General features: G+C 52.9%; 5 protein-coding genes across 5 annotated transcripts; 4 read left to right on the plus strand and 1 right to left on the minus strand.

The window, feature by feature from the left end:
• Window positions 1-1,131: 1,131 nt before the first annotated feature.
• On the plus strand, window positions 1,132-2,248 carry J4E85_000870 (uncharacterized protein; the record flags this gene model as incomplete). The annotated part of the gene is made up of 3 exons (XM_051465159.1): window positions 1,132-1,354; window positions 1,405-1,487; window positions 1,565-2,248. The coding sequence occupies 3 exons, from the start codon at window positions 1,132-1,134 to the stop codon at window positions 2,246-2,248; spliced, it is 990 nt and encodes a 329-aa protein (XP_051331680.1).
• A 904-nt stretch (window positions 2,249-3,152) lies between these two features.
• Window positions 3,153-5,000, plus strand: J4E85_000871 (uncharacterized protein; the record flags this gene model as incomplete). Its single annotated transcript, XM_051465160.1, has 2 exons — window positions 3,153-3,422; window positions 3,507-5,000. 2 exons carry the CDS (start codon window positions 3,153-3,155, stop codon window positions 4,998-5,000), a joined length of 1,764 nt encoding a protein of 587 aa, XP_051331681.1.
• Window positions 5,001-5,741: 741 nt separating this feature from the next.
• On the plus strand, window positions 5,742-9,488 carry J4E85_000872 (uncharacterized protein; the record flags this gene model as incomplete). The annotated part of the gene is made up of 1 exon (XM_051465161.1): window positions 5,742-9,488. The coding sequence occupies one exon, from the start codon at window positions 5,742-5,744 to the stop codon at window positions 9,486-9,488; it is 3,747 nt and encodes a 1,248-aa protein (XP_051331682.1).
• Window positions 9,489-14,676: 5,188 nt separating this feature from the next.
• J4E85_000873 (uncharacterized protein) lies at window positions 14,677-16,403 on the minus strand (the record flags this gene model as incomplete). The annotated part of the gene is made up of 3 exons (XM_051465162.1): window positions 14,677-15,406; window positions 15,456-15,791; window positions 15,838-16,403. 3 exons carry the CDS (start codon window positions 16,401-16,403, stop codon window positions 14,677-14,679), a joined length of 1,632 nt encoding a protein of 543 aa, XP_051331683.1.
• A 6,656-nt stretch (window positions 16,404-23,059) lies between these two features.
• On the plus strand, window positions 23,060-24,291 carry J4E85_000874 (uncharacterized protein; the record flags this gene model as incomplete). The annotated part of the gene is made up of 2 exons (XM_051465163.1): window positions 23,060-23,317; window positions 23,368-24,291. The coding sequence occupies 2 exons, from the start codon at window positions 23,060-23,062 to the stop codon at window positions 24,289-24,291; spliced, it is 1,182 nt and encodes a 393-aa protein (XP_051331684.1).
• Between the last annotated feature and the right edge of the window lie 422 nt (window positions 24,292-24,713).

Consider the following 24,713-nt stretch of genomic DNA (forward strand, 5'->3'; position numbering starts at 1 on the left):
TGCAAAGACGGTCGCGATGAAGGAAATGAGGGACGCGCCCAGTGTGTTATAGAATCTGACGTGCGAATGCCGCGAAAAAGAAAGCAACGGTGTGGAGGGGAAACCTGGAAGAGGTGGTCGCAAGGTTCTGCGCGTCGAGATACACGGTCGCACTTTCTAGCTGCAAGCAACACCAGGTACTAGCAGGAGACGAAACGGTACGAAGGCAGGTGCGCTTCTCTACCTTGGGGTTAAGGGGTTTCAAATACTCCACCCTCGGTATCCTCTAATGAAAATGACATCAATTTCTTCGCCGTTAGACGATGGCAACACAGCGCGAACCCCCAGCGCGTTCTCCCGGCCGTGCGCTAAACCCTGGTCTCAAACTCAATGCGATCAACATGCCGCGTGCAGATGGCAGTGAAGACACCCGTTCAGCTGTCGTCCAGGTGAACATCCCAATGGCCCGATTCTAGAGGAAGTGAGATTGGATCACCTAGGCAACATCCCACGCCATGTTGCAATGGGTGAGTTCGAGATTGCCGGCCAATACTTGTATCCTGTCCGCTAGTGAAGCCCCGAAAGTTTCTTCAATGTCGAATGTGACAGCTTCTTATCGAACTTGAACCGTTTACCTAGCAACCGTTGAGTGCATCCTCTCGTGAAGACGCTTGGAGTGAGTGGAAGCGTCGCGACCAGCAGCATGCATCGACGTTGCTGCCGCTGCTGCAAAGAGCTCGGGCCAAGGAACGCGAGCGGAGCTTCGGTCGGCCCGGGCATAGCGCGCTTTGTGGTATCAGTTCCAGAAACTTCTGCCTCGAGCTCCCCTCTACATAATTCGCATCAACACCTCGACTCCTTCAACATTCTGCACCTGCGCCTTGATTTGTCGCTTGTATAGATCCGTTCCAGCTTGAGCGCTACAATTTGTAAGTATTCACCACCCTTTACCAATCCTTGAATGATGAGACACAAGCTGGCACCAGTCTGAGAAGACTTGTACTCTTTATATGCGGATCAGCTGCTTAGACTTACGAGTCGCCCTCTGACAATATCCCACTACACGTGTTTTTCTACATAGTATGAGAGGCCGAAGCTAACAACTTCTTGACAGAGATTGAATCGAAATCGAGCGCGCCGCCGAACATCGCCATGGTCCTCCACAATCCGAACAACTGGCATTGGGTCAACAAGGATGTGTCAGGATGGACGCGCGAGTATCTTGACAAGGAGCTCACGCAAATATCGGCTGAGCAGGATGGCGTCACAGCCAAGATCGACAAGGTCGTTAGCATGGATGGAGACGTAGACGTGAGCCAACGCAAAGGCAAAGTGATCACCATCTTCGACGTGAAGCTGAAGCTCGAATACTCAGGTACGTCCTTTCTCAGCTGCCTTTCTTGGTCGCGCTGACTCAGTCGGCAGGCAAGAACAAAGAGGGCGAAGAGGCTAGCGGCACCATTACCGTCCCGGAAGTCGCTCACGACACGGAGGAAGACGAGTATGTCGTATGTTCCCTTCGCTGGCACCGTCCTTTATCTCTTCGCACCTGCCAGTGTACACAGTCACTAATGTCTCGTCACAGTTTGAGGTAGACGTCTACTCCGACGAAGCGAGCAAACAACCCGTAAAGGACCTAGTACGATCCAAGATCCTACCGCAACTGCGAACAAGTTTCACAGGGCTTGCGCCAGCGGTCATGGCGGAACACGGAAAGGATATCCAACACGCGCCAGGTGCGAACCCCGGTAGCGGCTTCTCGGCCCCAAAGGTATACTCGAGCTCAAGCGTGAACAAATCCACCTCCCAGACGGAGGCATCTGGCTCTCAAAAGAGCAGCTCTGGTGCTGTTGTCAATGTGACCACCATCACCGACAGCACAGAGTTCCGTACCGACGCGGCGAACCTGTACCAGACCTTCACGGACCCCCAGCGCATCGCTGCTTTTACACGGGCACCCCCGAGGAACTTCACAGGTGCGAAGCCTGGCGGTACCTTTGAGCTCTTTGGCGGAAACGTCAGTGGAGAGTTCACCGAGCTCCAAGAACCCACACACATCGTCCAGAAATGGCGACTTGCGCAATGGCCTGCGGGACACTACTCGACACTGTCGATATGGTTTGATCAAAACGATGTTGATGCCGTGACGGTTATGAGGGTCGAGTGGAAGGGTGTACCAGTTGGTCAGGAGGAGCCCACTAAGACCAACTGGGACCAGTACTACGTGCGCAGTATCAAGACGACCTTCGGCTTCGGTACAGTATTGTAGATGAGCGTCCACCTCGAATTGCATCCCAGCATGACATGGAGTAAGAGGCGTTGGTGGACTTGACGATTGCATACGAAGTGACGGATACGAATACACAACGATTGTAATGGCATGAGCCCAATGAGATATGTTCTGAACACCGATTCCGACCCATCGCGTGATGTCCCCTTTCCTTGACATGGAATTACAAGCCGTCTTATACAATGATTACACCGAAATGACTTCTGACGCGGCGCCGAAGACATGAAGCTGACCGGTGATGTTCGGTTAAACGGTGCTACCTACCTGCCCATATAGGAATAGATAGTCTGCCACTATCGCCATGACCGCTATCAAGCCATGCAAGCTTGCACAAGCTCTTGCCAATGCGCGCTTGGACGAAATAGCGGGGTAGCTTTTCGTAGCGTCTCACTCAATTAACAAGGTAACAAGCTCCGGTCAGATTGATGGACTCTGTCCGCCCGTATGGGCCGTATCGCATTTTGTATATGTAGGTCGCATGGAACCAATCCATTGAACGCGTATAACTCTAGCGATGGCTGCTCTCAAAGACATACTCCAAAGAGGATTCGCCCATCGCGCGTCGCGAAAAGCAAACCGCCAGTACCGAGCTACACCATGACGTCGCCGGTACGAGCAACAGGCTACGCGGATAGCCACGACCCCGGCCTCCGGGACCGAGATGAGCAACTTCTTAGCCTACATGGGAAGGTGAGAGTTGGCTATCGCGACGACTGCGGGCCTTTCTAGTCGGACCTGCATAAGCTTCCAGAATAAAAAGTGAAAGTGCTCGTCATACTGCTCTTTCTCTGTTTACCTTCGCTCTTTCCCACTCACTCAGTCATCGAGTTGGACAGGAATAGCTCGTCGCCTCACCAAGACAAGACTTGCAACGGAACCGACGATGAAGAGCGCGACAGGAAAGCTTCTCGCCGCGCCTTTGTTGGCTGCGGGTGCTCTTGCGCAGTTTGTTCCTGCGCCGAAGGATCTTATTACTAAAGAAGGTTATGCGAATGTCAGTGTACGGTACAAGGAGGTACCTGCTGGCATCTGCGAGCTTGACCCGAGTGTAAAGAGCTACAGCGGTTATGCAGATGTGGCTGAGGACCAGCATATCTTTTGGTGGTTTTTCGAGGCGCGCAATCAGGACCCGACTGATGCGCCGTTGACAGTGGTAAGTTAAGACGACTTTGGGACACGATTTCAACTACCGCGAGCTCATTCCTAACATCATGGAATCATACTGACACTGTGACAGTGGATCAATGGAGGCCCAGGCTCCAGCTCCATGATCGGTCTCTTCCAGGAATTAGGACCGTGTGGTATTGGCCCAGACATGAAGCCGTTCAACAATCCGTACTCGTGGACCAATGCAAGCAACATGCTGTTCATCGATCAACCAACAGACGTCGGGTTCTCGTACTCTATTCCTATCCCCGGCTACAGCGACGGCAGCACGATCGTTCAGCTGCCGAACGCGACCTGCCCAGACTACGCTGAGAACTATGGAACTTGCGGAACATACTCCAAGCCGGACCACACCCTGACCGCCAACAGCACCGAGAGCGCGGCGCCAAACATGTGGAAGACACTACAAGGATTCATGGGCGCATTCCCCCAGTACTCGCGCAACGGGTTCAGCTTCACCACCGAGAGCTACGGCGGCCACTATGCACCCGTCTTCAACGCCTACTTTCTCGACCAGAACGCGAAGAACATCAGTGGCGCACACAAGATCGAGCTCGAGAACGTGCTGATTGGTAACGGGTGGTTCGATCCACTTGTCCAGTACCAGGCCTACTACAACTACTCCGTCTTCCCTGGCAACACCTACGACTACGACCCGTACAACGACACAGTCAAGGCTGAGTGGTACAACAACCTCTACGGCCCTGGAAACTGCGTAGACCGTACCAAGCAGTGCTACGAGACGGGAATCAACTCGGTCTGTGCCGCCGCAGATGACTTTTGCTACTCCAAGGTCGAAAACCTCTACGACATCTACAGCGGACGAGACGAGTATGACATGAGGTTCTTGACGCCTGATCCGTTCCCCTACGACTACTTCAGAGATTATCTGAACCTGCCGGAGGTGCAGCAAGCGGTTGGCGCGTTCCAGAACTTCTCATCAAGTGCCAGCACGGTCTCTGCGGCATTTGGGAATACGGGCGATGATGACCGTCCATCTGGCACCATCGCTGCTTGCCAGAAACTGCTCGATGCTGGCGTTCAGGTTATGCTGTACTACGGCGACGCCGACTACAACTGCAACTGGCTCGGTGGTCAGGTCGTCGCAGACATGATCAACGCGACTGGCTACTCCGAGGCTGGATTTACCAACATTACCACCAGCGACGGCATCGTGCACGGCCAAGTCAAGCAGGCAGGACTTTTCTCTTTCCTCCGCATCTACGAGTCCGGTCACGAGGTACCTTTCTACCAACCTCTTGCGTCGCTTGAGATCTTCGAGCGCGCGCTTAAGCAAGTCGACATCGCGACTGGTAAGGAGAAGTTTGACGCGGACTACTTGACTGTGGGCACACCGACAAGTGACTACAGAGAGGGCAATGCCACGATCCAGTTCGAGGTGACGCCGGCTAATGCGACGTACAACACGGAGCTCAACGGACCGGACCCAAAGCCTACCTGGGCGGCTGGCGAGGAAGTCGCGAAGCGGTCGGAACTGAGGAAGCGCAATGTTGGGAGGTTTGGAAGGCCGAAGCTGTCAAGGGGCGGCAAGAGGGCTGCTTAGTGAGATGTTGGGAGGGTAGAATCGGCTCTAATGCATCTTCACATGAACGTTGAATAAAAAAGCACATGTCATGCCATGGTCTTATCACTCGTCTAGGCCTATAGTGGGGTTTGTAGTATCGACGAGCTCCAACGTCATCAGCTTCCGATTGTCAATCATCGACTGTGCAGTGAGGCGTCCTCATGCACCCTTCTGCTTGATCAGCGCATAGCAGCTGTGTGGGACCGAGCGCTCGCGGGTTCAGAAAGTCTACGCGAAGCCGTTGCAAGAGCGTTCCAGTTGTCGGAGTGGGGAGGTGGTGGTGCGGGAAGACCCCTGCTAGCGGGCGTGTCGCATGAACCTTGGTGTTGGGAGAGGAGGTCGCATCAGCATTCACGGCCAGCCACGACGGAGCAGGACCACGACGACGACGCGCCCCTCCCTCTGGCTACACGAGACGGCCACGACACTCGGCACTTGGCTGCCCTGCTCTCCCACCGCAACGCCGCAATTGACGCCGTCGCGCCTCACCCGCTAGCGTTCCGAGGCTGTACCACGCCGGAACCCTTCACCAACTTTTGCAACCAGCGGCATATCGCCCCAACGACGCCGCGGCACGCTTCTCCCCACCCGGTCATGGTGCGCTTCGGTGCATGGCCTCGCTGAGAGGCACGACGACCGCCCGAACCAGCGCCGCCCGGCATCGACTCTGCGTGCTAGACGCAGCGCGACAGCGGCCGCGCGGCGACACGAAACACAACCATGGCGCCGTCCGGGACGTCGATGTTCTCCAAGCTCAGGCCCGGCCATGCGAAGCGCAATGCCTCGAGTCTGGCCTCGCCCGAGCCCGTCCCCAGCCCCAGTCCCGCCGCACCTCCACTGCCCTCGCCGTCGCAGTCCACCGAGCACTTCTCCTCGCCGCGCTTCAACGACAATGCCAGCTACACCTCGGGCTCGCCCATATCGCCCTATCCGCCCCAACTGCCGCCCATTGCACGCGTCGCCTCCAAGCTGGACAAGGCGGCCTCGCCTGGAAGCTCCCAGTATACCGCCAGTCAGCACTCGGGGAGCACTGGGGGGAGCAGCAGTAAGATGGCGCAGGATCGCAGCTTGCTCTCCCCGCCCCAGCGGACACAGGACCACTTCTCCCCCGCCTATGAGAACAAGCCCCTCTCTGCGCGCTCACATAGTGGAGGCTCTCCCTTGCCACAGAGGACAGAACCCGCCCCGTCGTCTGAGACGCCTCCCCAGTCATCCTCCCACCTGGCGCCCTCTGTCATCTCTCCCGGCTATTCAAACTTCTCCAAGTCGCAGACGTCGCTGCTGAGTGGCATCAGCGACAAACTCACTGGCAGTTCCAAGGGCACTTCGACCCCAACGGCAGCCCCCAGCAAGTCAAGATCGAGGCTGACTCTGCGCAACCCCATGTCGCTCCTCATGCGACGCAGGTCTGGACAGACACTAGATCCTCTCGCCGACGAATCGCTCGTTACCCAACGCTCGCCTTCGAATGTTCCCCCGATGCCCGATAACTACGACCCCAGCATCCGCGGAAAGATCGTACACGACTTCAATGCGCCGAGACTGAACAGAGGCTACTCATACAACACTGCGGCAGAAGGAGGGGAAGGACAACAAGAGATTGGTCGGGCCAGCCCGCCGAAGATAGACAAGGAGCACACACCAGTGTTCCGTGAGCACTTTGACGACGACACCAGCTACGAGCAGTCGCAAGCTGCTATACGCGCAGAGCAACTGGTGAACAAGGACTTCCTCGCAAGAAACTCCGTACAATTTCCCCCACCTGAACGCTCAGCTCCTCCGCCGCCGCAACCCAAGAACTCTCCGCCGCCTCCTCCTCCACCGCAGTCGTCCCCATTGCCTCCCCCACAAACGTCTCCACTGCCTCGACCGTCATTCCAAGGACTCGACAGCGGCTCCTCAGTCCTGTCGCCCGTACAAGAGTCGGAGAACCCGCTGGATGTGTCTACAGATGTTACCCCGCGGAAAAGAAAGTCGACAAAGTCGCCACCACCGCCCGCGCGCTCGAGAGCCACCTCCGTCTCCGACCCGTCGTTTCAGCCAGCCGGGCTACCTGCACATTTCAGCAGTCGAGCGTCCAGGTTCAGCTTCCAAATATCTGGTCAGACGGATTCTGCGCAAGAGAAGCTGCTCGAGGAGCGACACAAGGCAAAGGAGGCGGAGAAGAAGCAAGCGCGCATTTCTACCAATTCAGTGGAAGACGAGTACGAGGACTACGGCATGGACGATTACGACGATATGGATGGCGGGTTCGACGAAGAAATACCGATGCTGGGCGAGGAGGACGAGTTTGGGGGTGGACTGGGAGACCAAACTCTTGACTCTGGCATGAACACCTTTGACTTCTCATCTCTGTCGCTACAGCAGAACAAGAGTCATACCGCTAGTCCGATGAACCAGATGCAGACACCAGTCGACATGAACGGAAACCCCATCGGATTTGCCATGTCGCAGGAGATGCTCCAGCAATATCAGATGTTGATGATGGGCGGTCAGCTGAATGGTCAGAATGCAATGAACTCCCAAACGCAAGGGTTAGGCTTGACAACCTCTCAAAACGAGCCCCATGAATCATTCCCGGATGAATCACTCGAGACATCAGATAACGCCGTTCCTTCGGATGCCAAACAACAGGGCTTTGGGCACATCGATTTGGGTGACGACTTTGACTTCGACGACGGGCTTATCGGCGACCAAGACGACATTGAGCCTACGGAATTTGACGAGAACGTCTTCGATGACCCCAACGGTCCATTGTACGAGAGGAAAGTCAAGTTTGCCGAGGACGAGCAAGCGCCTGCCGCTCATCAACCGCGTGCCTACGATGTCTTGAGTTCGGAAACAGGCTATGAGGCGGACGACGATACTGTGTCGAAACACCTGGAGAAGTCTTCGCCTACGCTCGCACACAAGACTTCAATCGCCCAGCAGCGACCCGTGCCCAGTTTTGAGAATCTCAGTGCATATCACAGTGCTCTTGCTGATGCAGCAACACGCGCTGAGGCTGCTGGTCGGTTTACGAGGAAAGCGAGTGTGGATGTCGGTCGACCCAGCTTCGATGCTGACGATCAGTCCTCGCTCAGCAACTCCCGGCCCAGTCTTGTTCCTGACGATGGTCGCTTCAGTGTAGACACCATCAGCTTCCCACAAGACGATGATGTGTACGGTATGAGCTCTGGCTTTGTGAACGACGACTACGATTACAGTGACTTTGACTCCGCAATGGAAGACGACCCTATCATCGCCGAAGCAAACGCTGAAGCCCTGGCTTACGACGACGAGGGATTTTACGGACAAGAGTTTGGTTTTTACGCGTCTGCAGTCGGGGAGTCACCGAGCGCTTGGGGTGGCTTCTTTGGACCATCTGGGATGGGTCTCGGTCGTACAGTCAGCGGTCGCAACGCCGTGAGAGAGCCGAATCTGACACCTATCACCGAGCGCAGCGAATACAGCACTCGCAATTCGTTCATCAGTCTTAATCACTTCCGCGACGGTAACCAGCCAATGTCTAGCCCTGGCCTAGCACAACTCGCTCGTATGAGTCCGTATGGCTTCCCTGGAAACGAGGAAGAAGACATGAGTCTCGACACTCTGCTGAAGCTACGGAAAGGTGCCTTTGGTGGAAGTGTTGCCAGTCTACCAGTCAGTGCGGCTAACAGCCCACGCAACTCTTCCCCTATGGGCATGCAGTTCGTACCACGAGCGTCAAGTCCTGTCGGCAACCGCATGAAGGAGCACCCTTCTAGCTCACTCGAGAGCTCCTACTCTTCCAAAAACGTTTCGTCCGACTACCACAACGACGACAACGAAGACGAGGAAGATGACGACGGCCTCATGGACGCTGTCAACGGCATATACGAGTCCGGCCGCTCCAGCTCAGACTCCTACGACCGCAACGACCGCCCCGAAAGCCCCACTCTCACATCCAGCGACTACAACAGCCTCTCCAGCCCAACCGGCTACGGCGTAGGAAACGAAGCACCCCTCCTCCCTCCCATCTCAGAACTCTACGCCCAACACAACATGACCCTAGCCATGTCCCCCGGCGGCCTCTCCGCAACCTCACCCTCCAACATATCCCTCCCCGTCTCCCCTTTCCCCATGCCGCTCTCCTCGCCCTTCCTCCCCCAACACGTAAACCGTCCGCCCAACCCGCCTTCAATCGATACTTCGCTGTCTTCGCCTTCTGCGCCCACGGTTTCTACGACTGGTGGTCAAACGCGCAGACAGAGTATGGGGCTTAGTCCTATTAGTAACTCTAGTCCTATTACGCCGAATGGTGGTAATGGTGGGAGTGGATGGAATAGAGGGCATAGTCGCAAGGGGAGTGCGGCTGATAGCGTGACGTATGTGAGAGAGCATGATGAGGCGGGCGAGGGGAGGTGGGTGTTGGAGAGGAGGCGCACGGCGGAGAGTGGCGAGTTGGAGTTGATAGGACGGGAGATTGTTGAGGGTGGGAGGATATAAATATGATTGTCCTGTGTAGATTGCCCTTTTGGAGCGTTTTTGGAGACGAGGCGTTGCATTCATGGCGTTTTATTCTGCTTGTGGCATGGCATGGAGACTTTGGGTTGGTTGGGGGTATATAGGACATGCGTACGCGCATGAACGTCTTTTGAACATGGCGCGCCCATTGGGCGAGATAGGCTGGTCCTTTTTGATGAAAGTTGAGAGATGGAGATGAGGACTTTGGGCGGCAGATTAGATACCAAGATTAGTATAATCATGAATGTTTTTGACGCGCATTTGGACCTTTGCACTATGGAGTTTGCACGTGCAAGATGGGAGAATGAGGGTACGGAGACGGGAGATGGGATGGGAGTGGGGTATATAAACGTCTTTTGTGCCGGTAGAACTCTTGCTTCTGTATCCCACACTCTGGCAGTGTTTTACCAAAATTCCGCCTCGCTCCACGCATGTGGTGGCTGCGTCCTTTCTTCAAAAATCGCCAAGTACGCTCGATGGAGTTTTTTCCCGGCTCTTCCTCAACTTCCATAAAAGCTTAGTGAGAGGTAGGCCATGACAGAGTCCACCGCTGCTTTCGAAACACCAAAATGGATTTCGATATCCCGGATGGCCGCTTCCTTCCTCCAAAACCGTACTTAATGTCTATGATGGGGTTTTCTCCTCGTCTTCCCTGTTCGAACTACCACAACCAAAACTGGAATCGCAAAGTTCATGAGAGAAACCACTACTCCTTTCGAAACATCCAAATGGGTTGAGATACTCCTTTATGGCTGCGTCCTGTTCTCCAAAATCAACGTGTCGCCCTCTTCTCTCATGAAGATTCCTCCGGTCTTTGTCTTGTTCTACTCGAAAACGACTGCGGCCTTGTCTATGAGATAAACCCACCACGGCTTTCTATTTGTAAAAGATAAACGCGGTGGTATCCTTTCCATGGCTGCTTCTGCTCCTCTCAAAGAGTTCTGTCAGGGTTCGATGGAGCTCTTGCCTCCTCTCCCTCTTCGGCCTACCAAAACTAAAAGACATAAAAGTGATGAGCGCGGGAGAAGTCGTTGCTGCTTTTACAGTATCGAAAATGGTCCGCAGTAGTTCGATGGTTGCGTTCTTTTCTCCAAGATCAGAAGTCAAAGTGCCCATGAAGATTCCTCTGGTCTTTGCCTTCTTACACTCTGTAAAGAGAGAGAACGAACTTGTGCATGAGAGAAAGATACTGCTGCCTCCTCAAAATCCAAAAAGCCATCACTGCCGTTCATGGCTGCGTCCTTCCCTCCACAAAAATAGAGTTATACGCTTTGATGGACTCTCCTCTGGCCTTTGCCTCATCTGAGAAAAAGAACTTTCAGACTGCAACACTATGGACGAGAGAGAAACCTCTGCGGCGCGCGACCAGGTATAAAGCAACTACCTGTGTTTCTGGGATATGATCTTCTACACCACACTCCGCTTTCTCAAAAACCAAAGCCTTCCTAGAACTGGTTTATGTCTTTGCTGTCCGCTCTGCTCTTTCTTCTAAAACCTTGATAAAGTAGTTTTATGTGGCGGTCTCTGGCTTCTTTAAAATTACATGCTGAAGGAAACATGTGGTGCAGTAAAGACCTTGCCGACATCCGATGCGCTCTAGTGATTGGGGGGTGCGTATAAAAGGTCCTGTCTTTTTCCCGAGAGCTGTTCTTATACACCACACTTTGCGCGTCCGAAATCTAAATCGACGATCGAAGACCTTATGACTCGGTCCTCTGCCCTTCCAAACTACACGCAAGAAACCGTATGTGGCGATCTCTGCTTCTCAAAAAAAAATCATATATGCGCTCCCCATGACGAGCAGAAGGATACCATAGCAGAAGCTATGATCGTTGGAGCGTGGGTAGGATATAAATGATCTGTTTCTCCTTCTGAGACCTGATCATCTACACCACACTCTGCGTTCCAGATGTCCAAAAAGGGATACAACCAAAATTCATGGTCTTGTGCTCCGCTCTTCCGTTCTTTCAAAAGTACAGAGACAAGAGATATGGAGTGGTCTCTGCTTCTCAAAATAAAGACTCGCAAGACCATGTTGCGAAGAAAGGCGTGGACAACCATGACATGGAGACTGTGGAAGAGTGAGGAGGGTATAAAAGCTTCTCTCTTTCTTATAGGACTTGATCTCCTATACCACACTTTCTTATATCAAAAACCAAAATATGAGTAGAATGAATCTATGACTTTGCTGTCTGCTCTTCCTTCTTTCCAAAAAGGCCTTGTTCAAACGAAATGCGGCGGTCTCTGCCTCTCAAAACATACATACCTTCACGCTATGTTGCGCAAAAATACGGCTACGACTACGATATGGAGTTTGTGGGTTTGTGGAAGGTATAAAAAGCTATTCCAAGCTTGTAGTACTTGGTGTCTTATACTCTACTCTCGTCGTAGAGTTGCCAAATAATACTGGCGAGCAGGTTGATGGTCTTCTTCTTTCCAAAAAGCCTGATCGAGCCTACATGTCCGTCTTTGAGTCTGCGGTTCAACTCTTGGCGCTTGATCAAAACCACGTCGATGTGTGTTCATGGCATGAGTATGTCTACCGAAAATTGCAATCAATTTCTACATGTGGTCTTTACCTCTGGCACTGGTTTCGTGAATCATGATACGAAGGATACACAGCCAGATGCAAGATACCTGCTTCTCTCACATTCAGTAGATGCATGTGTTGTCAACCAAAAACGCCACCATGTACGATAAATGACTTCTCCCTTTGCTTAGTTGCGTATAAAAGCCGCGCAAATCTCCCTCTTCCTCCCTCATCCTACAGCTTCAGCTTTTACCTAAAAGCGGCATGTCCTTTGACATGTCCTCTGCCCTCGCCTTTCCAAAAGCCTAGAGCGAACCTTTTATGTTTCTGCCGCCTTTTCTCCCCCTCTTGCAAAACCTCGAAAAGCAGCCGAAAAAAGTTCGATGAGTCCAAAAGCCCAGAAATCCTGCAAAATGTTCTCTGGACGTGCGGAGAGCTTGCTACAAAACCAGAAAGTCCATTGCGCGATGTATCGAAAGTCAGTACAACGGCGGATGTGCCCTGATTTCTCTCACACGGTTCAACGCGACCCTGCCCAGATGGATTTGACAAGACTGCGGTACACGTGCACTGTCCTAGCACCAGGTCGCGCAGGCCGAGAATTTTTATATAAGTCTTCTGTAACCAACAGTTGCTTCTTCCTTCACCATGTCACAACTTCTATACTTCCAAAGTTCTTAGCCACTCGAGCCATGTTCGCTCCTCCTTCCAAAAACACATTCTCTATCACTTCATGGAGAGCCCTGCCTTCGCTCCCTTTCTCGCCAGCCATGTATTCCTATCAAATCGCTTTCACTCGTTGACGGAATCAAAAAGGCCATAACGCTCTGCGATGTCGTCGTCCGTCGGATTTTGCGCGTACTACCAAAAATTGAAGAGTCACCGATGTATGTTCGACTGTTGGGAAAGCGCGATGTTCTAACTATCATGATGGCAGGATGCAGATGCCATACCACAGGTATGCATGGGAGGAGGAGAGGAAACGAAAGCGAATGTAGAAGAGGGCATGGTTCGTGTGCTTGGTAGAAGTCGCTATAGTATAAAGTCACTTCTTGTGACCCCCAGAAGTTGACTTTCTATACTTCACTCCTGCGAGGGAATCACCAAAATCGAAAAGTTAGGTGGACATGAGTTTTCGGCTCGTTCCAAAAAAGATAGCGGAACGCAGTATGGAGTTCGGCGCGGCTGTTTTGCTTTTTCTACGGCGAAAAGCTTGCTGACGATCCGCAACGAGCGAAGCACATAAGATCCATCTTGGCTTTTTTGAAGTCGAAGAAAGGCTCAGGAACATAAGGTGTTTGTACTTGGCTTTTTGGCAATTCTCTGTAATCGAGTTGTGAATGAGAGCTTTGATGGAAGGCGGTGTCTTGCTTTAAAGCTATGCGGGCAGCGGCGCACACGGAAAGACATCCGAGTTTTCCTGTTCCCTTTCTGGTCTCCATGAAGGCTAGTAACATCGTTTTTAGACAATCGAAATCGGGAGCGTGGTCTAAGGAAAGCTGAGCAACGTGGAGAATGAAGGTTTATATACCCGCGCCAACGGCACGACCGCACATGGCCAGCCGTTGATGATCTTATGGAAATGATGCAGCTGCTATTAACACGTTCAATAAAGGTGCCGACCAAGACATGATGTTCATTTCAGCTTTCTTTGGACCCTTGCAACACATGATCGGCTATTGCAGCGTTTTTGGAAGTCTCCGCTGGCGGAGGGCGGCGCAAATCTCATGGACAGGTTCTCGGTTTTATTTGGGTCGACAATTTGTGTTTATGTCCTCCCATTATGCTCATCCAACTGCCTTTCGGGAGTGACTGGCTCGTTGAAGAAAGAAAGGAGGAGCGGAACACATAACGTCGTCCTCAGGTAGTTTCGAACTCGAAGCAAGCCGCCAAAACATGCAGAAAACCTTGTGTCTGTTTGATGTGCCAGCAGAGGACAATGCGGAAGAAGGGGAGAGGTATTCGCGGCCCATATCATGCGAGTGGTTGATAAGCAATTCGGTGCATGATATCCAGGACACGCGTTTTGGAGTTGCAGATTTCGAGTTGTTCGTGGAGGAACGAAGGCATGGTAAAGGTGTTCGATCTTTTATATTCGAATGCTGGGCGATTGGCTCCCATGAGGAATTTTCGTGAGCGCTTTTGGAGTGTTTGTTTTGGAAGAAGGCGGAGAAAGACATATACTCGTTCAGAAAAGGTCTCAATGCCATCAGCAATTCTTTGATGGCTTTTTGGAAAACAGAAGAGGGGAGTTTATGATGAGAAGGAAGGAGTAAGGACAGTACGAGAAGCTTTATATAGTGCTTTGAGTGGAAATTACGTAGTACCCTTGCGAGCCAAACCAAAAGCAACAAAGTTCATCCCATGGCGAAGTCGGGTATCTTTTCGAACGGCTGCGCGATGTCGCTACTGGACCAACACATGGCAACGCTTTTGAGAGCGCGGATTTCCACAATGAGCAAGCCGGTAATGTCAGCCCTTGGTCGTTCATAAGGTAAAGAAATCCTTGACAAAATTGTGATAAGTATTGGTATCAGATGCTACGCTATGCAAGGTAAGTTGAATCAACAAACTTCGAATGAAGACAGAAATTATGTGACGAGATGGCGAAGTGAGTGTGCCAAAACATCACCACGCCTGCTACCTGCCCTCCAATCTCAACCGATCCCTACTCCTTCCTTCGTCGCGTCTCGCAACAAGGAACCACAGACTGCTGATCCAGCAAAGTATCACACCGATCCAGGTCTGCGCCGGACCCTTGAACAGTGTGATGGCAACAAGCTGGAATGCGCTTCGTGGAACCGCGACAAAGGTTGCCGTCAACGGAGACGTCGCCTTAACAAGCAGCAAGGTGCCCGAGAAGACAGCCCACGAGCCCATACCACCAAAGAGCATCATGGCCCAGAAAAAGGGCACGTCAAGGAAGGGTATGTTGTGGTATATGTGCGGGACCTCGCCGGAGAGGATCACGATCGGTGTGAGGAGCATGAGCGACACGAGGGACGTGTAGTGCAGCGTGCGGTAGAAAGCGCGTGTCTCCTCTCTGTTGCCGGGTTCCTCCGAGCCGCTGGGGTATCCGGTGAGCACGTCGCCAGCGGGGACGAGGCCAGCGACGATCTTGCGGTATGTGCGGAGCAGGAGGATCGGGTATAGCGCGACGAAGATGGAGGAGAAGACGCCGGCGACGACAGACTCCCAAGTGACGCGGACATTGGAGCGGTACGAGGCGAAGAAGAGGTTGAGGGTCGCGACGAGGGCGGAAGAGAGGGTGCTGCCATTGACGTTCTCCTTCTGCAGGACGCAGGCGAAGATGATGGCGAGCGGGGTTATGCCGATGCGTGCGAGTTGGTAGACGGGAAGAGGTGCGTAACTACTGCATGTTAATACCGAAGAATATAGGGATATGATGGGCGTCCTACGCGAACGAGAAGTTGCTAAGCAGCACCTTCACGATGAAGACTACCGCAAGTGGAAGCACCTGTTTCGCGATTTGAAAATCGAACTCAAACAGGCCTCCGCCAGCAATACCACCAGATCCATTCGATAACCATCGCGCAAATGCGTATATGCCAGGCTTCTTGTTGCCTCTGAAGGCTCCTCCCTGTGGCGCAGCGGGTTGCGAGGGCGGCACGGCGGCACCGAAGCCTATGAAATGCAGCGGATTACTGGAGAAGCGTAGGAGGCTCGATACAAGTATGAGGAGGATATGCGTGATGATGAGCTGCGCGTAGGATTGTGTGAGGGGAAACGGGAATCTGGTGTTGTTAGTACACACCCAATACGCATTTGACGTGTCCTCACTTGTAGACGCCCGTCAGCATGATGAAGCGGTTCATGAGCAGTAGCCCAAAGCTACACCCGCCAACCCAAAAGACGAGCAATCCGACCCAAGCCTGCCAGCCCCTCCATGTGCCGAAAAAGAAAGCCCCAGGCCCGCCTTGTTGCCAGAAGCTGCGAAAAGCGTGGCTTCCTCGCCCTACGTCATGGCTGACCAACGGCCGTATACTGCTCGCCGGTTCGTATTCGTCGTCTTCGTCTTCGCTCTGCGCGGCGCTTCGATTGCGCGGGTAAGGACTGGTGCTGCGACTGCCAATATCTATCAACGGAACCGCAGGCTGCAGCTCCGACAGTGAGTTCTGCGTCGAATGACTCCGCCGTGACGTCTCCATTTGCGCGTAGAACTCTACGTCGGAGTGATCGGTATCGTCGATTGAGCTAGCGCTGTTGTTCCGCCGGTGTACGTTGCTGTCCTTTCTCTTTCTGTCTTTTGGCAGTTGCACAGGGTCCCGCGACAGATTGCTGAGGAAGTCGAGAGGTTTGCGGAAGGTGTTCTGGGTCGTCCGAGTGAATGCGCGTGACGAGTTCATCGTGTCCGCTTCATTGCGGAGAGAGAAGGGAGCGTCAGCATGCTGAGGGTGTGCAATTGGTAAAAGTTGAGCACAGGCAGGTACGAAGGCCGGGCGACGCTGGACCCTGGCTTAGGCTAGGGGAAGTGGGCCCGTTAATCTCTGGGGACGCGCTGCCTCAACACCACCGACATGGCTCACGATATTTTCGTTCATGATTGTTTCATTTCACCGCTTTTCGATGCTGATGCATCGAACTCCTATGACATTCGGGACGAGGCGGCTGGTACACTTGCCAGCCAGCAACGGCTGGCCCCGCATCTCAACTTGGCGGCTGACATGCTGCGTAACTGGGAATCCCTCAGCCTGATGTCTTCTCATTACCTTCATCATTTCAGTATTTATGAACAACTCATCGCGTATCCGCAATCGATGAACCGACCGCCATGTCAGACGAGCTACTTTGTGATCCATGCCAAAGAGTTCTCGCCGGAGAAAATCCTTTGCGGGAGCAAAATGTTGACTCTACAAGCTACATCCATCACAAAACAGTCGAGTCTTTTCGACATGCTCTCGCATTGCCCTGCGGCATGTGTAGACGCCTTCGAGCGACATTCAGTTATAAGAAGCGTATTGTCAATTCCACGGCACTTGGTATGTGTAAGTGACTTACACCTTACAGGCAGTCGATCAGAAGGTCCATTCGAAGTGGCCCCGACCGTGTATTACTTGGCTGGATCCGGAGCAAGCGGAGACGTTTATCTTGCCTTCGCTTGCTCTGGAATCTACGCAACCCTCAGTTTGACGCCCAAAGCAGCAGATCAGCAACATTACTTTCGTCTAGGATCCTGTAACGTCGCTCTGGCAGACCAAAGCCTTACTACCAATAATACGGGCAGTGACGCTTGTGTTGATTTTATCTTGTCTCAATTGAAGCGATGCCAAGACACGCATACCAAATGCAAAAGTATGAGGCCGAGCAGACAAGGAATCAATCATTTCCTGCCCACAAGGCTAATTGATGTCGGCCACAGTGGGACTAAGACAATTTGTCTTGTGGAGACCGACAACTCTGCTGGAGAAACAGGGTATATTGCGCTATCGCATTGCTGGGGTCACTCTCAGCCTCTTCGATTGACACGAAGTACTGCAACGCGTCTTAAAGCAGGCGTTCTGTTGAAAGATCTGCCCAAGACGTTTCAGGATGCCATTCTTGTGACTCGGAACATGCAGATCCGATATCTTTGGATTGATTCCCTGTACGTTGTACCTGACCAAGTCTGCTCTGGATCTCATCTGACGCGCTATAGGTGTATTACCCAAGATGACCCCAGAGATTGGCATAGAGAGGCCACTCTCATGCGGAATGTCTACAGTCGAGCTATTTGCTGCATCGCAGCCACCGCTGCCAAAGATAGTGATGTCGGTCTCTTCTTCTATCGGGATCCGCAGGATCATTTGCCAATAGGGGTTGGTACTAGTAGAGCTCGGATTCACGGGCAGAAAACCGACGAGCCTTTGGTACGCTATACCATACACAGCGAAGTAGTTACTGCTACCATGGCTATCGATAACGCACCTTTGAACCAAAGAGCCTGGGTTGCTCAAGAACGCTACTTGAGTACTAGAACCGTTCACTTCACACAAGACCTAATTTTCTGGGAGTGTCGCGAATCTGTTACGAGTGAACAAGACCCAGGCGGTAGCTTTATTGGAAGCGCCTCAGCGCTGATGGAAACCTCCGCAGTACATGCCTTAAAATCGAACATTTGTGACTACTGGAGTCGAATGGCCATCATGTCCGGGAGTCCGACCAGTGTCGAGAGGCTCAACGTCTTGTCATACATCCACGAAGACTGGTGTCGCTTCAGGACCTCATATTCCGGCCTCAGCTTAACAAAGGAAGAAGATATATTTGTTGCTCTGAATGGCATTGCGAAGACCGTTGCTGAAGTCACAAACGACACCCTAGTTGCTGGTTTATGGCGAGGCCGGCTGATCGAAGAGCTATGCTGGAAACGGCATACCAAAGAATGGGTGCATTCGATCGATGAACCTCCAAGGCCTTCTACATGGCGTGCACCTACATGGAGTTGGGCAAGCATCAATCGCATAATTGAAGGCCGTACAATGTGGTGGGAGCATGACTGTTGGTTGGGTTTTATCCATGAGATGGCGGCAATAGAAGACCTCGCCGTGGATCAGAAGCCTTCTGGGCAGCTTGTCAACGCCTCTTTAACATTGACATGTCGCCTGATTCCGATATCTCCACCGGATTCGGGTATTTGGGCATGGACGCCATACAAAGGTACCGTGGTTCTCGATGACTGTACCATCACAAACGCAAAGGATCTGGGCGACGAGATTAGTCTGGTAATTCTTCGTCACTTCGCACGCGGGAAAGACGGTGGTGTACAAGGTATGTTAGTCCTGCCAAGTCAAGTCAAAAGTGGCAGCTATGAACGACTGGGCTATTTTCAATACGAGGTCAAGTCACTTGGCCACGACCTTAATGATTTCAAGGAGGAAAAGCGAATACTGCAAAGCGTACTTGACGGATACCACAACGCGCAAGAAACTACGATCGAGCTGATATGATACCACTCTACATGGCTTCCATCAATTTGAACGTAGCCATTACCGAGCGACTAGTACACTCACGTTGCATCGCAAACATGTAGCACTTAACTATTAAGTGTCACATGGATACCTCACAGCACTTCACCATCTCAACTCCTCACCGAGGTTCGTTTTGAGCTCAAACAATAGACACCCCACCCCTCCAGCCGGCCCTACATTCCCAGAGCGGCAGGTCGCCAACCCGCGCCAAGACACCCACCCGCCTTCTTAATGAGGCTTGTCCTACTCTCACCAAGGCTTATTCTGCATGATGCCTTATCGCAAATCTCCACAGGGCATGTGGATCTGGTCCTTCTGTGCGCCTTTCCAGAAAAGGGCCGAGCCGTTGGTAGGATTGCGGAGATGTGCCTGTGTTGGTGGCGTTGTATCTGCTCACACCCGGCGCGTGTGGTGCAGGGTGGGGTGGGTTACGGAGGTGCTTTCCGGCGCGGGCAGGATGGTTGATATTGGAGGGGTTGAAGGGGTAGGAGGATGGAGAGGGATCGGCGATGAGGAACAGGAAAGTGATGGTCTTTGATCTGCGCGGCGGTGCTGATGCTGTACGATTTCTAGATGCGTGCTGACAAGGAAACTCGCGAGGATGTCTAAATGTTCTTTGCCCAAGTAGCCCTGGAGCGCAGCTGAAGTGCGCATGATATCCTCTATCTCTGTCCGCTTCGTACATGTATTGGATCCACTGAGGACAAAGCGGAACGTTGACTCCGGTTCCTGACGGGAGGGAACGCGGTGGCTGGCGGCTCCATCATCAGGAATATCGTTTCGCAGGATACTGCAGCGTTAGAAGACCAGGTGGGGTGGTGCATAGGTCCTGCGAGATAGCTACCATGATCTATCCATGTAGGCAGAATCCTTCGGCTGCAATCTGGAGGACAGGGAACGGGCCGTTGCTAGATACAGTATTCTGCGGCAGGACTCGGTGATACTAACACGTCTCGATTCATCCAGTGAATTAGCACGTTGTTGTCGGGCTGTGCGTCTAGAACAGCTCGATTGACCTTCTCTTTGGGGGTGTACTTGCGAAAACTCGAACTGTCCATGTGAACACCTACTCATCTGCCAGGGCCTATGTAGCGCCATTCGAACACCGTTCACATCAAGTTGCTGTGACAGTCAACGTTGGTGTAGAGACCGAAGAGGAAGGTCACTTCGTCCCGTAAGCCATAGAACTCGCGCCATGGGTACTGCATCCGACTGCATAATCGATCAACACCAAAGTCCACGATACCAGTAAGTGTACCTGCATGATGGTTGGGCAAAGACAGACTCCACGGCGAAAGGGTAGCCTGTATGTAGAACATGTAAGCTAAGGCAAGCCATCATCCCTCCTTACATGCAGCTAGCTTTACCATGCAGTCAGCCCATGGCGGAGGGGTGTGGGGTCATGGCCCGACGTAAGCGCTGGTTGCGATTGCGTCTTCTTGGCACGGGCGGAAGATTGACGCTCAGGGAAGGTCCTTAACCGTCGCGTGAAGATCGCCGCAGGGTCTGAGATACGAGGAGATCATGGGAGATCATGCTGCTGGCGCTATGTACGGAAGTGTCTAGCGTGTTATGGAAGGGATGACAAGTTGACTCTCTTGGGATATCAGTGCGTGCGGAATGCTTGTGTTTGAGACGATGAATTCTAGGTGTGTGTCGTAGGAATTCACCTCTTCCGGTTCTTGCGAGCTATCGACTCAAACGATTCTTTTGGGTTAGCCAACGCCTAATACACGCTTGACATGAGGTATCATCCGTTTTTACCTGCCGGCCACATCGGCGAGTTGTTGTCTCCAAGTGCATCAAGCTCTCAATAGATCACGCGCGCCTGTTACCACAACAGTCATGTGATGATCCGTTCTTGTCCGTAGTGACATGCCACGAGGGCCGATCTTTTGACCTAGACGTTGGGACAGACAGCTGTCACTTGTTGCGACGGGAATATAGCGGGATCTCAAACGACGATCTTTGCGAGTTACCCAAGTGAGGATGGAAAACGTAAGAAGGTTTTGCCTAGGGACTTGTTGACACCGGCTGGTGATGTCGTGACAGGAGAATACCGAGACATCGTGAGCGATGCCGGCTTGGTTCGTGCGCTGCGCACGTGCCCACGGCGGGATCTCGGCACCGGCCAACACCCGGACCTGAGATGGGAGCGGGTCCTGAAGAACCACGCAAAAACACCACGCCACACCCTTTCGCCTTCACAGCTTCGCCAACTACACTTGAAGACGGGTCGTAGGTTACCTTAGTGGGCGGAGTACCTGACGCAACAGGCAGGAGATATCCTGCCATGCTCACATCTGCCGGCGGGGGTCGTGATTGACCCAGCGGCAAGACGCCATTTCACCAGAGCCCGCAGTCGCCTCGAAAGGCTTGGAAGTGGGAAGAGCGCCTTTCCGCTGCACTTTCCTCCTGTCCACGGGCTTACTGCACGCCTAGATCTCCCGTCGCCGCCAGTCGTGTGCCTGGGCTACGGGAACAAAGAGCTGTACGTGACCGGACGAGAATCTTTCAAGGCGATCATGTCATTCCGCGCTGGCAAGAGCGCTACCCAAAAGATCGCGGTCGCGATTCGCCCGTACCCTTCTCCTGCTGCTGCCTTATCTGAGGTGTGGCTAATGGCCAGGTTAACTATATTGATCTGCATCATGCTAGATCCCAAAGAAGGAGGTGGTTTCAACGCCTACGTGCTTTTAAGCTTAATGCTAGCGGGTCTTGGGGTGTCAGCGGATGGCGCTGCAGCTGCGTCGGATGGCAACACTTGAAGATTGCATGTTCAATACAGCCGGCCATTCGAGAGTTACGAAAAAGCATGATGATGGCACGCCGCGGCGCTGCCGAACAGCGCTACGACAGCATAGCCGGTCTCGCCAAGCCCGCCAGATAAAGTCGGACTGCAATATCTGATTGGTTCTTAACCAAATCACGTCTCCAAGCCGCCTGAAACGGGATCGGTGCAGCGACCAGTTGAGAAAGCGACCCTGATATGATTGGAGCAAATCCCGTTGGCCATCTCATCTAGCGAGATTGGACATCCATGCAAATATGTAAGGGAGGTAAGACTCAAGGTAACGTGTATACAATTGCCATCTAACAATCACTAGAGCTGGGCCTTCTCGTCACGTCATTCATTACACAGTGACGGTGTATGTAAACCTTGTTCTTGGCTCGATGTCCTCTGCACATCAGTCTTGTGCAGTATCTCCGACGGTTACCTCGGTACTTTGACATACGAACTACCCTCCAGCCAGTAGCGGCTCGTCCCGTGCCCTTGGGACTTACCGTCAGGGATGAAAAAGGAACACATCATGTTGGTTCACTTGATGCGGGTGGGCAAGCGTGCCATGCCCGAGTTGAATTTGCCTCGTGCAAACCGTGACCAACAGACAAAGGCGACGGGTCACTCTCCATGGACCCCAGGCGATAATCCTGCATGAAACAGCTTCATTTGACAGCCGACCTAGTATTGATCCACTCATCACCTCTACGCCGTTATCAGGATGGCTGCAGATCGATCTGCCCCATCCAATCGCGTCAACGTACCGGTTTCTACGTTGAATCTCTACGCGACGTTGTTCACATCCCTAAACTAGTAAGCATGCCAATCTATAGTGCATTCTGCCAAGACCTGCGCGTCTGACCTGCTACTCACAACATCCTCCTCCTTCTCTAAGACTTTCCGCCCGTTCTATTACCGCTACTAAGGTGGGCTGGGAGCAGTTAGTGCCCGAACACACTGTAGCACCTACCCGACTAGGTATCGGAGTGGTTCAAACGCCATCTTAAGCCGTTCTAGCGACTAACACACCTTGTGCTGTGGTTCAGGTACGTCGGCATGCCACGAGACCGCCTTGTCGGTGGCTGCTAGTCCTTATTGGAAGGTGCATTTGCCTCCTGCCATCTCGTCTCAACACCAGATTATCAAGCACCTCTATATAAGAGGTACCGGACGTCCTCCTACAGCATCAGGCCACGAGCACAGCAACACTCAGCCCTCATCAGCAGTCTTCCTCGTCTCTCGCTCCAAAGATCCCATTTTCGATCAATCAGCCAACATGAAGCTCTCACTTCTTCTCGCACTTTTGCCTGTGGCTCTTGCCCTTCCCGCCCCGGTCATTGTTCCCCGTGCTGGCGCTCCTATTCCCGGAAGATGGATCGTCAAGATGAAGAATGAGAACCTTCAGAACCTCATTGACGTCGCCTTGAAGGTTCTCAAGAAGGACCCTGCCCACGTCTACAAGTTTGCTGGATTTGGCGGTTTCTCTGCTGATATGGCCGACGACATTGTCGAGCTGCTCCGCAACCTCCCAGGTGTAAGCTATAAAGCCCCAAGAGCATCATCTTCAGTACTAACATAGCATAGGTCGACTACATTGAGCAAGATGCTATTGTCAAGGCTAACCTTGGCGAGTCGCACCTCGAGAAGAAGGCGTACACAACTCAGTCTTCTTCCACATGGGGCCTTGCTCGTATCTCCCACCAGCAGCCTGGTACCAGCTCTTACATCTACGACACCACTGCTGGTGCTGGTACTTGCGCCTATGTCATTGACACTGGCATCTACACTGCCCACCCCGAGTTCGAGGGCCGTGCTACCTTCCTTGCCAACTATGCTGGTGATGGTCAGAACTCGGACGGAAACGGTCACGGTACCCACTGCGCTGGTACCATCGGATCCAAGACCTACGGTGTAGCCAAGAAGACCAAGCTTTACGCTGTCAAGGTCCTCGATGCCAGTGGTTCGGGCTCCAACTCTGGTGTCATTGCCGGTATCAACTTCGTCGCCAACGACGCCAAAACCCGCAGCTGCCCCAACGGTGCTGTTGCCAACATGTCTCTGGGTGGATCTCGCTCCACTGCCGTCAACGCTGCCGCGGCCAACGCAGTCAGCGCTGGTGTCTTCATGGCCGTCGCTGCCGGTAACGATGGTGCCGATGCTCGCAACTCCTCGCCTGCATCCGAGCCCACTGTCTACACCGTCGGTGCCACCGACAGCTCTGACCGCCTCGCTTCTTTCTCCAACTACGGTTCCGTCGTTGACATCCTTGCTCCTGGTGTCTCCATCCTCTCCACCTGGAACAACGGTGGCACTAACTCCATCTCCGGTACTTCCATGGCTACTCCTCACGTTGCTGGTCTCGCCGCCTACATTCTCGGCTTCGAGGGCAAGAAGACCCCTGCCGCACTCTCCAGCCGTCTCAGCACCCTGTCGCTGAAGAACAAGATCTCCGGTGTTCCTTCCGGCACCGTCAACAACCTTGCCTTCAACGGCAACCCCAGCGGTTAAGCATTTGTTCTTCTTGGCGGCGCTTTATCAGCATGTTGCATCGAGTCTTTTTTAGTTTCGCATTGATAGAAGTCGAAGATTCCCTTCCTTCTTTTCTTATGAAGTCATGATCGCGATAGTTGTCTCTTGGCAGTCGATAGCACCAATGGAGATACAATCTATGAAGTTACTCATTCAAAACGCCCCCAGTGCTGTGTCTTCGCACCGATTGCTGATATGTTGCCCCATAATCTCAATGGCTGGTCAACGATGGGAATACGGATGACCATTTAGTTACTACCGTCTTTGAATGCGGAGATCGCCATCACGAAAACGGCCTTTGTGATACCGTCACTAATGATCTTGTGGGGGTGGCTTACGCTAAGCCTCATCATCATGACTATATTAGACGCCCATGTGTCACGATGGGTCATTCGTTGTTT

Source organism: Alternaria conjuncta, assembly GCF_024043145.1.
Source record: "Alternaria conjuncta strain BMP 0040 chromosome Unknown scaffold_1, whole genome shotgun sequence".
NCBI classification, from domain to species: domain Eukaryota; kingdom Fungi; phylum Ascomycota; class Dothideomycetes; order Pleosporales; family Pleosporaceae; genus Alternaria; species Alternaria conjuncta.